The sequence below is a fragment of the Perissodus microlepis genome, chromosome 12 (assembly GCF_051167445.1).
Source record: "Perissodus microlepis isolate ML-2025 ecotype Zambia chromosome 12, ASM5116744v1, whole genome shotgun sequence".
NCBI lineage: Eukaryota > Metazoa > Chordata > Actinopteri > Cichliformes > Cichlidae > Perissodus > Perissodus microlepis.
Genome location: NC_140472.1, coordinates 30,823,389 through 30,838,191, shown reverse-complemented (window position 1 = coordinate 30,838,191; position 14,803 = coordinate 30,823,389). Strand labels below are relative to the sequence as shown.

Here is a 14,803-nt window from a genome sequence, read left to right as displayed (position 1 = left end):
CCCTATGAGAATCTGTTCTGTCTACTAGCGTTATTGAAATGGAAAGCATTTTCCATTAAGTTTCTGTCAGTTTCAGCATGATATAAGTGCTCCCACTGAAGCAAAGGCATCATTTGTCCACTTGGTGCAGTACACAGATAGGACGAAGCTGCATGAGTAGAAGAAAAGAGGTTTGAGGGTAAAAAGGTTAAATATAGACGGACACTTTTAAGTTTTTGAATTGTTAATGCAAAAATAAGTAAACAAATAATAGTTACAAAGGCTGGATGATAGTAACTAACGTATTTGCAGTTCGATTTTGTGTTTTGCTTATGAACTAAATCCACAGTAAGTAACTGGTCTTGGTGTATTTTATGCTGTTTTGGGTTTGTAAAGACATGACATGGCAACATAGGGTGCCCCCTGCTGGTCAGTCTTGTGTCTGTGTAAATCAAGTCTCATTGCCCTTCTTGTGACGTCCCTCTTCATGTGCATTCAGCGCGAATGTGTGCCCTATCATGGCCGAACCTTAGCTAACTGTTTATCTCTGATCTCCAGGAATCGTCGGACAGCAGCAACACCACTGTGGAGGACGAAGATGTGAAAGGTAAGACTGCAAATAAAAGGAGAAGCTGTTTGCTCCGAATGAAAAGTCACAACACTCCAGGGGTCTTGACCAGTTTTGGATCCTCACTTGACATTTCCAGGCTTTTGTTTGTCACTGCAGTCAGTCAGTGAACAACTTGTGTGACAGCTGAACTTAATGTGCATCTAGTAATCAAAAATTTCAGCAGCCAGAAATGTAATTTTTTAAACAACAGAAACACTAAAACTGTTCATTACAAGTCGATGACAATCGTGTAACAGTGCACTTTAATGGAATATGTTGGAGATTTGGCTGATTGCCTTTCAGTTGTTAAGTTCTCAGCTTTATAATGGTGGATTTTGACAGGCTCTGTTATTGCTCTTTAGTTGCTGGGAAAATGGATTCTCCTTGCGGTGAAAGCTGCTCTTTGTTACTGACATAATTGTACCTGAATGAATGCCTCTTTATGAAATTGCTACAATTTTTAAAAGCTTAAAAATTACAGTCAAATGTACTGAGGGTCTAGGGAGGCTCTTAATACTTACATGCTCTGCTTTGCATGAGCTTCTCTTGTTTATTAGACTGTATTATCACGAGCCTTGGGGCAGAAATGTTTTTTTGATGCCAACTGCTGACAAACTCTCATGCGACCGGCTTTGTGTTCATAGTGGCTTCGAGTGGAATGAAGAGAGTAATGACTGGATTTATTTAAAATTCTGTTGCTTTGCAAAAGGCTGAGCAGCACATGCTATATGTACTAAAAGGGTTATTGTTTAAAAAGAGTCCTACATGCACATCATGTGCGGTGCACATGCAGTAGATGAGCTCTAATTTAGTCATCTGGCTCACATCTAACCTCTTACTGATTCCTCACGGAGCTCTATAATGAAGACATGTATGGTTATGATTTTGTGTGTTTGAGATGTGAGACGAGGGCTGTGAAATGTAAGAGGCCTTGTAATGCTGTTGTGGTTTGGCTCAAAAGTGTTTGGCTGAAATCTTAATACTGAGGAGCACACACCCCTTAAATACCAACATGCCTGTGTGGGGTGTCAGCTTTTGGAGCTGTGTAGTTGTGGTTGTGTGTGCGTGTGTCACTTGGCTAGAGTTGCGAGAGAGGAAAAAAACACTCTTTCAAAGGCGTATCACACATATCAGCAAATAACTCCACAAAGTGTTTTTGTGTCTAGCCTTTTGTGTCCACTCGGTGTGTGTTTTTCTCTTGTGTTACTGTGAAAGCATAATTTCAGCTTATCTGTACCAACACACTCAAACACCCCTGTTCTCCACATCTCAGCTGAGTACAATGCATCTAAATCGGGTCATGAATGTCTCATTTTGGTGCCAAGCATACAGAACAGGATGTGCGCTTCCATCTCCTCCTCCTCATCGTCCTCCTCCTCCTCCCTATAGAGGTTTTGCTGCTATGTCACAAATTCCCTAGCAACCGCAGAAGAGCCATCATGTAGGTCTCGTAGAAAAAAAATGTTGGAAACAGTACTCCAAATGCTTTTATTATAGTTGTTTATTACCTCTGCCAAGGAAGCGATGTGATCAGTACAGGGCGTTTGCCAGCACAAAACTTGCTCCAACTTGCTGGATTTGAATTAAAATTTTAGCACCAAGTTGAGAGTGATTAGTGTTTCGAGTTAATGCATCCTAAAAGTTTTTCAAAAGAAGATTTAACCTTTTCTTCATATATTCAAAAATACCTATTAAGTTGAAATAAGAAAAGTTGGGAGACATTATCTCGATGTTCTCGAGAAAACATCAAAAATTGATCCTGATCCAGATATCCTCCTGGAGTCAGGAGATCGGTTCATACAGAGGTGTGCAGTTTAGGATTCATGTTACTTTGATGGCTCTGAAGTCAATTAACGCGTTGTACTAAATGATACATGAAACTAATTTATTATTGAGACCATAAAATCAGTAGAAATGTGTTTATTGAAGTCATAAATCAAGCGAGAAATAATTTTATCATGCATTTCTCCAGTCACTCTTTTTATAAACAGAGGTGTAGCACCCTGCTGGCTGTCAAGAAGGGTGCAGGTTTAGTGTCTATAAATAGCATTTTTTCTTTTTAATCTATCAGTTTTTTAAAAAAAAAAATTGATGCAGTTCCAGTAAATTTGGTCTTTTGGCGCTTTGATTAATTTGTCTGAAATCTTTCAGTGAACTGATTGGAAGTATTTCTGTACTGCACCTTAGTCAAATTGTCATCCAATGTCAAATGATGTGCCTAAACGTTAGCGTTAAAACAAACGTTATGAAGGTAGGGCATCTTGACAGAACATTGTATCGCCTGGAAAAACTTTATGCACAAAGGAAGTACTGTATACTACTGTACTTTTCCTGCATCATCCCCCTACTCTAAATTGGAGCGCCACCACCCCACCCCTCTGGCAGAAGTGGAGGGGGCTAGGACACCTTTGGATGGAAGTCTGGGCTAAAGGGAGAGGTGTCTAAACTTAGCACCAGTGGCAGGAAACCGAGACTGAGCTCCCGGAGAGGTGTTAAAGACAAACCGCTCGGCTAGCGCCACCCTTGGATAGCAATAGTTTGAGGGCTCTTAGGGAGCTAACACTCAGATTGCTCAGAGAAAACTACAAGAACCAGGTGAGTGTGGCGTGTTTGGTTGGAGTAGTTTGTCTCTCGCTTGGCTTTATAGGATCTTCTTGTGAGGTCAGTGCTCGACAGCTGGCTTGTAACCCAACACCTGCACTGGCTTTCAGAGCATCTGAGTACATATCTGTTCTGTTAGCCTCAATAAGTCTGTAGAAGAGAATATGTTGCATGCAGCTTTCTGAGGGCTGATTGCTGTTTTCAGTCATTAATTTACATGTTTTTGTGTCAGAATTTGAAGGGTTATTGGGTGTTAATTTAATAGTCCCAGTATTCTTCTTATTTGACATCTGTTGAATTAACTGTCCATCGCTGGAATATTTATGCTCTGCACTTCCTGAAGAGATATCGCTTGTCAGTCACCCACTGTTGGTTGCACACTGACAGATTTTCTTGGTTTTCCGTCATTATACTTGGTTTCTGTACTTAGCACAACTAATTTTAGTGATAACAGAAAAATGTCAAAATTACTGTTGCAGAAGGTGTGGATTGTTTAATAGTTGGTCTGTGAATTTCATGTAATTGTTTTTGAGTGGGTGTACTTCCAGTGGCAGCAAATTCCTTGTTTCCCTGCAGGGGCCTTTTCTTTCCCTCTATCTGTCAATGAGTTGTTCGCGTGCCAGCTGATTAAACAGACAAGCGATAATGAGTAACATCCAACTCTCTCTCATTATCATCATGGCCATCACTGTTGTCATCATCTGTCCTCTGCTTACTGGCAAGACTCCCATTAAAGTCTCAGTAAAACCTCTCATGCAGCGGCAGCCGCAGTTGTAAATCCTGCCAAAATGGAGTCATTAACTGAGATAACGAGAAAAAAGCTTCTTTTTTTTCCCCTCTTTTTTTCTCTCTTGCTCAATCTATTGACAGACAGCTGTGCCAAATAGTAGCAGTCATTTTTCTGAAAAAGTAAAGACAGACTGCGCTCATCACATTCATCTGCCCCCTTCATGCCATCTCATATGTAGTTCCAACCGTTCCTCACTGGGACATTTCTGTTTTTGTGTGCAAAGTATGAATATGGCTCTCATCTCTCTTGTGATTGGTGTCACTCTATATATATGTGTGTGTGTGTGTGTGTTAGGGAAGAGCTTAGACAACAGCTCGCTTAAGGCGCAGTCCAGCACAAGCTCCCAACCTGATAGCTCTCAGAGCTCCTCAGCTGCTGTGCACTGTAAGTCAGCATGGCCGCCAAATGCCTATAACGCATTCAAAAAGTTGACTAAATCACTTTCTGCGTGTTTTGCTTGTATTAAATACAGTCCTCGCTTATATTAAAAGCATGTATCTGCTGCTGTGTAGAGCCACTAAATCCCTGCAACGCCTTGACTTAGAAAGCCTTGAATCTATTTCGGCATCAGTCTGAAATTAACAACTTAAATACAGAAAAGGGAAAAGTTCTATAAACCACCAGAGTGCTCTGTAGCATATCGCTCCTCTACCGTCCCTTCCTCCCACCTACACCACATGGGATTAGGACAACTCTTTGTCTCCCTCAATTGGATGTTCATGGAATAACAACACAATGCGACTGCTTTCCAGTTCTTGGCATGAACCCTGTCTTATGTTTCTTTCACTGTCTTTGTTTGAGTTTAACTTTGTCTTGAAGAGCTCTGATAATGTAGTCAGCACCTTAGCGCTACATCAAATGATGTGTCATTTGATATATTCATGTAAATAAATATAGATCTTTTTTTTTTTCACATTAGTCTGAGAGGACTGCTTGTCTTAGTGCTCTCCTAGACAAACTTTCATTCATGCGGTTACATTTAAGTGTCATTCCTCATGTCCCTCCGTTCCTAAATTCAGCTGCCGCAAAGTTCGCTGACCTGCTGGGCTCAGTGCGTAGGGGATCAGGGCCCGTAGCTGACGGAGAAGGGAGAGCCAACACTCCACCTCCCTCTGCCCTCTCTGCCCCCTCCCCTCCACACACCCCGGTAGTCCCCATGCAGAGTAAGTAGAAAAGAGCAACAACAGACAGAGAAAACTAAATGAGAAATATATGTATAAGTTAGCATCTTCCTCTTGCTCTCATTTATTGCCAAGATGATGCATGAAAAGATGCACTGATACTGATCTGATTTTCATGTGCTATTTTGGGAAAGATGAGGAGGAATTTTAAAACTGCAGTTTTTTCACAGCTGTTTTCTGGATATTTCTGCAGTCCCTTTAACAGTTTTAAAAATAACATTTATAGTTGCAGGAGAGATATAAATAAAGCTTATCCATCTAAAGCAGGGGTCCCCAATCCCAGTCCAAGGGGGCCGGTGTCCCTGCAGGTTCTAGATGTGTCCTTGATTGATCACAGCTGATATAAATGGATAAATTACCTTTTCAACATATCTTGAAGTTATCCAGAGACCTGGCAATGAACTAATCATGTGATTCAGGTGTGTTGACCCAGGGTGAGCTCTAAAACCTGCAGGGACACCGGCCCTCGTGGACTGGGATTGGGGACCCCTGGTCTAAAGCTACCTCAAAATGCAGTCTCAAAATATATGTAGTGCAAATAGGGTTTTTTAATTGAAAAATGTCAATATTTATTGCATAATCATCACATATTATTACTTTTGTATCCTGACATGTTTTTAGTTCAGTGTTACATTCTTTTAAATTTGAGCTTTCTTACATTTCACACATTTAATTAATTATTTAAATAAATGTGCACTTTAACATGTCAGACTGATGATAAATTATTCTTAAGACTTTATATGTAATCTTGCCGTACAAAGGCAGCTAAACCTTGCAGATCTATGATGGTGTATCTATGATTACCTGTAAAATTACTCTGCATAATTTAAGTTCACTGTATTGTTATAGTGAACTATAGTTCCTGAAGGGATTTCCTTGTTTATTCATTCCTCTCTTCTCCTTGTCTCTACCACCTTCTGACAATGTTTTTAATCTGTTTCTATGCGTTCCTCCATCACCCATCCACCCATCCATCCATCTTGCCTGGACTGCACTCAGTGTCTCGGCTCACAGACCTGGTAAGCAGCGTTCGCAGGGCGCCGGCGGCCCCTGCGCCCGAAGTCGATGCTGCGCCGGCGCCGGTACCTAGTGCCAGGCCTACCCCTCCACATGCACACACCATTTCCCCACCTCCCCCTCACTCCCCCTCCAGCCCTCCCCTGTCTTCCTCCCAGAGTGAGTACTGAGTGAGCCAAACCCCAACCCTGCGCATGGTATCCAGTCAGGAGCCCTTATCAAATGACGTGTTAGGATTTCACAGGGCGCCTGTTTGGTAGTTTGTGTTCTGATTGTGCGAACAGGTGTATATGGAGTGAAGTACTTTGTGTTTAATGTGATGCACTTTACTTCTGAGCCTTATTAACCTCCTGTGTGCTGTGCCACAGAGAGCACCGCTAACAGCACAGGGAATCTGTGTGTGTTGACTCACTGTTATGCCCTTAAATATATAGGTGACACGGTTTGTGGTGATATAAAGAGAAGCCTGGTGTGTGCTCATATTAAGGTGTGTTTGACAGTGTCCAGGATCACATGATCACCCGGCCTCTTGTATGTGTCTCTGTGGCGTGTATGAATTAACCTGCTGCTGCTACACTTTGCTCATTGATTTATTTTCTCAGTTTTTCTAGCGTAGCTGGTGCGCTAACTGCCTTTGCCTGAGCATCTGTTTGGTTTAAATGAGTTAAAACTGTTTAAATGAACTGAAGTTAAATGAGCTAACATTGATGGCTCTTGTGTTTGCCTCTGAATAACTTTTTCTCGTACATGTTCACTGCAGCACGCAAGCAAGAAATTATCAAGATAACCGAACAGCTGATAGAGGCCATCAACAACGGAGACTTTGAGGCATACGCGTGAGTCTCTTTTTGTATGTACTATGTAGTTTCTGTGGTTTAAAGTTAGTGTTTGGCGTCTTTAAAATGCGCTCATGTGTGCTCTTCAGTAAGATCTGCGACCCTGGACTGACTTCATTTGAGCCGGAGGCCCTGGGCAACCTGGTAGAGGGAATGGATTTCCACAGATTCTACTTTGAGAACCGTAAGATTAATAGATACATTTGAAGAAAAGCATATTTGCCTAAACCACAAACCGAGATTAATATAGACGAATACTCCATGGCAGTGCTTACATTTACACTTGGATAAGTGTGTACTGGTAACACAATATGTGCTTTTGTATGTTTACCTACTTTTTTCCTGCTTCCTGGTATTGTGAATTAATTTCCATTGATAAAACTAAATTGAATCATCAGTAGTAACACTGGTCCTGTCATTATTGTAGTTGTGCCATCGTATTTGATGACGTTGTCCTCATCATCCTTTCAGTTTTGGCTAAGAACAGCAAGCCGATCCACACCACCATCCTGAACCCCCATGTGCACCTGATCGGCGAGGATGCAGCCTGCATCGCCTACATCCGCCTGACTCAGTTTGTTGACGGCCAGGGTCGGCCGCGGTCCAGCCAGTCAGAGGAGACTCGTGTCTGGCATCGCAGAGACAGCAAGTGGCAGAACATCCACTTCCACTGCTCAGGCGCACCAGCTGCGCCACTCCAGTAAGGTATGGACTGAGTAAGCTGAAAGCAGAAGGATCTGTTATGCTCATTTCCAATTCCATGTGTATTTTCTTGGACCTTACCAGTGTACCTTTGCATGATTGATAGTTTAAGTTAAAAAATGATTTTTTTAAAAACTGCATCTTGGTGCACCTCCTGGGCTCTGAATCAAGCTGTTTCTCTTACTCTAAGCCAAATTCCTTGTGATTGGCTGCCCCTCATAAACGTAAAGTTTAAACAGTAGATGCTCACAGCTCTCATTGACACTCTCTTTGAAATAATGCAGAGCCAAGAGCAGAAGAAAAGTATTGAGTACTCAAAGCATTCCTGAGCTTTTTGCTCACCTGTTATATGCTGAACCTGTTATGCCAAAGTGAATTGATATCAGCACCCACTTCTGTATAATTTCAACTGGAAATAAAGAAAAAGCCCCTTAATCAATTTGCTATGAACAGCTCTTTATATAACCAGACTGATTTTTTTTTAATCCTTGGGTGCATTTTGGTTTGTTCTCTTTGATTGTTTATACTGTTTAATAGTAGAAAGGGTAAACAGCTTGGCTATTCTAAGCATAATCAGCTGCTTTTATAGTCTGTACGTTATATCTGAGAGCTGTCTCTCTGTACTAGGTCATTTTGACACATACAATCCAGCCCTGATGTTTTCCAGAACTTAGTCAAGAGAGGTGCATGTGAGAATCCACATTGTGTCAGATTTACCGATGTGCAAACTAAGTGCAGTGGCGTGATGTGTGCTGCTTTCTGCACGCTCTGTCCAGGCAGCTCCCTCTCTGGAGTATTTTCATTAGTGTGAACACATCCGAAGCAGGCTATTTCCTGCTGTGGGCTACACATTATGTGAGAAAGGACAAAATATTCCAACCTGATTCTCCTAAAATTTATAAACATTCTTGTGTCGAAACTGCAAGATTTGCATGCTTGTTAGTCGCCTTTCAACCGCACAGCTTCCTGGAACAAAGTGTGATGTTCGATTGGATCAATGTGGCAATAGTAGTAACAGGCTGGTGCATTCACTGATAGCACGTGGGCATCGTGTGTGCTGCCTCCTACGTGCTATATCTATATATTATTCAGGGCAGATGCATCAGAAGTGGCTATTTCCTGTTGTGTGCTACATGTGAGAAACAGCTGAGGAAAATATTCCAGCTCGATTCAACTAACAGTTGTTATGAATCCACTAAACCCATTTACCAGTGTTTTAAAGCCATTTTTTAAATTATGTATGTGTGTGACACTTTGATTTGTGTAATTATTTAATGTTCAGGGGTTTTTTTGTTGTTGTTTTTCCTTCTCAGGGTTAAGTGCTGTAGTTTCGTCTGTCAGGAGTGCTCTGCTGGAGAGAGGAGGAGGCAGAGGAGGAGGATGAGGAAGGGGTGAAAGAACACGTCCAGTAGTGCTCTGGGAGCTCTTTGTCCTCCAACAACAAACTGGACGCCCGGCCTCAACCCCCTCCCAGCATGCGTCTCTTCTTTTACTACTACTGCCCCCTGTTTGTCACCTGTCCTACCGCACCTTCTGACAACCGTCGAACAGCAGCAGCGTCCTTCATCCCCCACGACTTCCTCTTCTTCCCTCCGGCACGCTGGGTGTTTGATAGGGGTGGGGGTGTTTTTCAGCACTGAGTGTGATTCCTTCCTGTGGTCTTTTGTGACACCAACCCTCTTGTCCTCCTGTGAATCCACACTTGTGTGACATAAACACTGCACTGGAAATACAGTATGTAAAGTTTTAAGTAAAATCTATTATCATTACTCTATTATTATGATTATTATTATAATTATTATTACACATTTGCAATTGTATATGTAATTTGTATAATTCAGAATTCTTGATGCCAGTGGTTTTTAGAGTTAAAGAAAATCTTTTTTTTTTCTCTATCTTTTTAAGGAAGCATGTCCCCCTGCCCCATATTTACAGTGGCTGTTTTTTATTGTGGCTATTAAGTGGAAAATGATATTGGCAGTTTTTGTAATTTGCTTCTTGTATGTTAGCTATAACAGTGTGCCCAAACTCATGGTTAACATGTTTTTGATTGTGCGTTTGCAGTTTTATTTTTTTAATTTTATTTTAATTGTATTTTTTTTTTTTTGTTCTTTTTTTTTTGGGAGGGGTGCGTCTGATGGGCGTCCATGTAGAGATCGAGCCCTGAAGTGTGTGTATGGGTGTGCTGAGTAAGTGCATGTTAGTCCAGTCACGATAAGTCGGTACAGTTGGAGGAACTTGTCGTTTCTCCCTTGCTGCAAAGTAAAAGACAGGAGAACAGGTTCGCTTAACTGGGCTTCAAATCAAAGCAAACAGCATGCAGCAGGAGTGCTACTTTCCAACACCGGTGACGCCCTGATCTCTAAATGTCTGAGCTGAAGGGTATAAAGCAAAGCAGTCACAAGAACATGCATATGAAGAGGGGAATACGTTTGTCTCTGTGACCAGGATGCTTGATTCTAGAGTGATGTATCAAGCTGTTGTAAGAAAAATGTGTCACGGTGAAAACTCTGCTCCAATGAAGGCTATTCTTTGCTGGTATTTGAAAAAACACAGATGATTAGGAATGGTTATAAAGTAACTGAAGCTGAGTACATCATAGTGCCTGTTGCCTCTTAGGTTGTTATAAATAATTTCTTTTGATGGGATAAATTGGCTTCTTTCAGGTGAATTATATGAGGCATTTATTCACATTCAGTATATTACTTACACTAGATCGAGGTCAGCAGGCGACTAGCTTGGTGAAGCAGGGAGGAGTACTTTTATAGAGGCTGTATTGTACTGGGCTCGATTAACAGCAAAACCCAGTTAAAAGAAATTAAAGTTTCTATTATAATTTAGAATATTTTCAAACCTTTTCCAAGCTTGAACCTTACATGTCAGACAGCTCCATCGAATACAAAACCACAGCACTCCCTTGACAAAAACAGCTATTTTTAACTTGTGAAAGCTAGAAGTAACTGATGAAAGACACTGACTATGGAAATACCACCACACGACTCCTATTGAAACAAACTAAACTGTTTAAATGAGGCCAGATGCTTGTCCCAAAAGCTCCAAAATCAAAAAAATATTAATTTGCTGCATGACAAATAAGAATAATGTTCCTGCGACTGAAACTTTACAGCGTTGAAGAAACGCTTGTAGAGTTTCAGGAGAATAACTCACGCCAAGCAACTCTATGTGAATTGGAACAAAGTGCTGTACTAAATTTAAATTATTAATGGATTTCAAGACTTTCAATCAGGTTAGAAAGGACCACAATTTATTAAACGATATCAGATATATGTATTTCATCTTATAGTGACCATCTTGTGAAGGTGAATGTATTTTGTTATAACCAATAATGAATCAGATATGCAGAATATTATTATAGCGTACAGATAATTTGTTCTGAAATAGTCTGGTCAGGGTTGCTTTGACGTGCTGTTTCCTAAACCTTGCTTCTCTCACCAATCTCTGTGAATGCTGGTTCAGCCTTCACCCCACCTGGAGATGGTTTTATTTTCTGGTTAGTAGTGCAAAAAAGGTGTTTGGTGGAGAGATGGGATGTTGGGCGAGTCCTGCTGTTTGCTAGGCGACAGCTGAATACCAGAGCTCTGTGGTCTTTTCTGAACGTGTGAGGTATTTTTAAGTTCCAAAAATCTCGGTGAAAAACAGCAGGTCCTTTTTTCCCCACTCAAAATGACAAAAGCAGTCAGCACATTGAAGAAAGGATCCCGGTAGATGTTTGAGCTTTCTCACTTCCAGAGCCACAGCACAGCAAGCTGGTGCTGCAGCTTTGTCTAAACGAAGCACACGCAGATTACAGGCGCGTAACGCCCATATCAGCGATGAAGAATGAAGGCTGCGTTTGGCTGGGCGTGTGCATTTTGCTAGTCTTTTGCCACAGGTGCAATATTTATGTGAGAGTGTCTGCACGCATGTACATTGGTTGCTTTCAGTGTGTATTCTTTACAAGCCTGGGAGGATATTTTGGAAGTGTGTGCAGTGTGGATGATGAAATGAGAAGGCTTTATTTTTCGGAGGACACATCAGTCCCCTGCCTTCAGCCCAGGACTCTGTTTTCATCTGCTTTCTTTCATGTGTTTTTTTTTCATGCTTTTACTCTGTTATTTTGGTTTGTTTGTGTTACAGTAAAGTGTTATCAGCTTTTTATGATATAAAGTGCTTGTGCCAGAGGTGGCAGGACTGAACGGATGGACTTTGCAGCACTGAAAACTGATTTTGTGGAGGTTTGACTTTTCATCAGCTCCACTTTACTTTGCTCATCCACCATTGGCTGCCTTCACATTTGTCTCGCCCCTATTGGTCAGACCAAGATAGAAAAAGACCGCTCAGTCGTCTTGGTGAACAGTCCTCAGGTTTTAATTTATTTTGAATATTTATTTATTTATTGTAGTCGACATTTTTACTGTGCTTTTTTTTCTTTTCCTATTGTACAAATCATGCACTTGTGCAAGTGCTGTCTGCAGTTGTTTAAAGAGACGATGCTTCATGTATAAACATGACTGCTTTTAAATGGATAGTACACCCAATCTGCATTCTGCATGTGTTTTTGTGTAACGACCAACATGGTGGAAATGACTTTTGCTTTTTCTGCTGTTTTTCTTCTGCAGATTTACATTTTTTGCTGTTTTATGTTGTCCATTTTTTCCTTCTACTTAATGTCATTACCACTTTTACAGAGTGGGATACATGTTTGCTTTGAAATTCATATGATACAGGACTGTATTTTGTGTGAACTGTCCCACCCAACACTTCGCCTTTTTGATAAGATGGTGAAGATTTTGTCAGATTAACGTTTTGTTTTTTTTCCTGCAGTAAACAACAGTAATGTTGTATCATACTTGTGTCTCATCTAGTAATGATGTTCATGTCTAGTTCAGCCTGTTCTAATACTCAAAGGTTGACCACACATATGTGCGTGACCGTGCTAACATGACCCCCCCTCCAGAAAAAGAAGAAAAAGCAGCATGTACAGTACAAAGGTGTCGTTCTTCTGTTCTTCTTTGTGTGTTTCTAAACTTTAAAATCATGATGAGATTCACATATTTAAAATGAGGGAGTTCACAGTATTACACAACTGCAACTAACAAGCAGAGTAGCTGGCCTTTTTTTCTTTGCATGACAGTCAACGGGACACTTGTTTTTACTTGTTTTTTGGTGTTTTTCTTTTTATTTGGGTTCATTTTCTACTGAATGCTGGTATACTCGACCTTTCTCTCTCTATTTTCTCAGCTTTTTAAGTGCATATAACTATTTTTGTCTCCAGATGATATAATGAAGATGATTATAATGATAAGGAATATTATATATAGATTATAGCACTGAGGATGATTATGAGGAAGTTGACAGTTATGATGATGATGTGATGATGATTATTTGGCATGCTTCTCTATGGGGCTCTGTGTTGCCAGTGCAGACTGGCTGCCTTTTGTACATAGCTGAGTGACCGTCAGCACCAAGAGTCACTGCTGCTTCAAAGAGTAAAGATGCTCCAGCAGGGGGCGCTGTCACACAAAATAAAGCACAAACACACACTGAGGCAGCTTGATGCTTCTAATGTAGCTGCAGAATAACTTTAGATCAAACAGACAATCCAGTCAGAGACATCGGCAGTTCATCAGTGTAGAAGAAGAACCAGCTTCCATTCAGATTATTGATCAGAGCTGCACAGTTAGGACTGAAATGACACTGATGCCTCTAATAAATCATCATCTGTATGAATTATCAAAGGTGAAATAAGGAACAGTGATTCATTGTGCAGCCCTGCATATAAACTACATGAAGTGTCCTCCTCTTGAGGCCACTGTGAGCTCTGCTGCCTTCCTGTTATTTAGTCAGATGAAGCATCACTGAGATGAGCTGGAGCCACTCTGAACTTCTGCCATCTTCTTTTTACAGTCACTGACTGAGCTGCACTGACAACACTGAGCCGGCTTCTCTTCATAGGGTGTCTTTCACTCTTTCCCCACTCTCTCTGTTTCCAACCTTGTTCCATCATTTCTCTGCAGTTGGCTCTTTCTACTTTCCCCTTTGTCTCTTTTTGTCACTTTGGGTTTCTTCTGTATAATAATATTAATCCTCTAGTTCTCTGATTCTTCTGATTATTGCTCTGTTCTCTTACGTGCTTCACGTGTTTCTCTAACTTCAATAAAATGTGTTAAGGTGTTATCAATAAAATGACAGTTTAAATAGAAAGTTCAGCGTCCTTCTGTGTTTACAGACACATCAGACTGCAGACAGGCTTTGATATATTTAACTGACAGAAAAAAACAGGAGATTAATGAACTTGTTTTTCTGATATTTTCACAATATTTGTTCATCAGGAGAAAAACTTGAACTCCACAGTTAATAAGACTAATTAGTATCAAATAAAAATACAGAGGAAATGTTCTCACCTTCAGTATTTGTATCAAGACTTGCCTGATGAGGTTTTCAGTGAGACTCAAAATGTTCAGTGTTTTCATTATAACATCTTCAGTGAGTTTTGTAAATCCTCCATGCAACAATAATAATTAAAAAGACTCAAATTGCTTTCAAATACAGCAGGTGTCCAAAAAAAGGAGAAAAAACATTATTTCTAGTGTTTCAGCCACAGAAACAACCAAAAGATGAACTAGTCAAATTGTTATTTAAATGGTTTTTGATCAGTTTTAGTCGCTCCAAATCACAGTGACTAACAGAAAAGTTTCAGATCAGGCTTCTCAGATTTCTGCCTGCAGGCCTGTAGTGACGGCTCTTGACCTTAAATGACAAGAAATGAACACATGACTGTTCTGTGTTTCAGTCATCAGCAGTTCATGTTGTGCATTTCATTTACTCCAAGAGATATTTTAGTGTTTTCTCACATAGAAAGAAGTTGATGGAATTGATCAAAGATTGAAAGATGAAACAAATACATTCACAATAATTTACACAAAAATTTAAAATAAACCAAAGGAAAGAAATTCACTAAGATCTCACTGAACTACAATGAAAAGTTCTAAAAGTCTAAAACATGTTATTATCAGTTGTTTTGGCATCTCCTGCTTTTCCAATATTACACGTATCTCAGTGAAAGTGTCTCTGTGAGTGCAGATGT

General features: G+C 40.5%; 1 protein-coding gene across 12 annotated transcripts in view; it reads left to right on the top strand.

The window, feature by feature from the left end:
- Positions 1-13,920, top strand: part of LOC146376617 (calcium/calmodulin-dependent protein kinase type II subunit beta-like) — an 81,868-nt gene extending 67,948 nt beyond the window's left edge. For 11 of the 12 annotated variants that reach the window (XM_084946524.1, XM_084946522.1, XM_084946527.1 and 8 more), the window contains 5 exons: positions 538-586; positions 6,939-7,014; positions 7,104-7,198; positions 7,486-7,719; positions 9,030-13,920. In XM_084946524.1, coding sequence (XP_084802650.1) covers positions 538-586; positions 6,939-7,014; positions 7,104-7,198; positions 7,486-7,718 — 453 coding nt within the window. In that variant the 3' untranslated portion in view covers position 7,719; positions 9,030-13,920. Of the gene's footprint in view, positions 1-537; positions 587-4,274; positions 4,365-4,999; positions 5,144-6,160; positions 6,338-6,938; positions 7,015-7,103; positions 7,199-7,485; positions 7,720-9,029 lie in introns of all 12 variants that reach the window. The other variant, XM_084946529.1, reaches the window with a different exon arrangement.
- Positions 13,921-14,803: the final 883 nt, after the last annotated feature.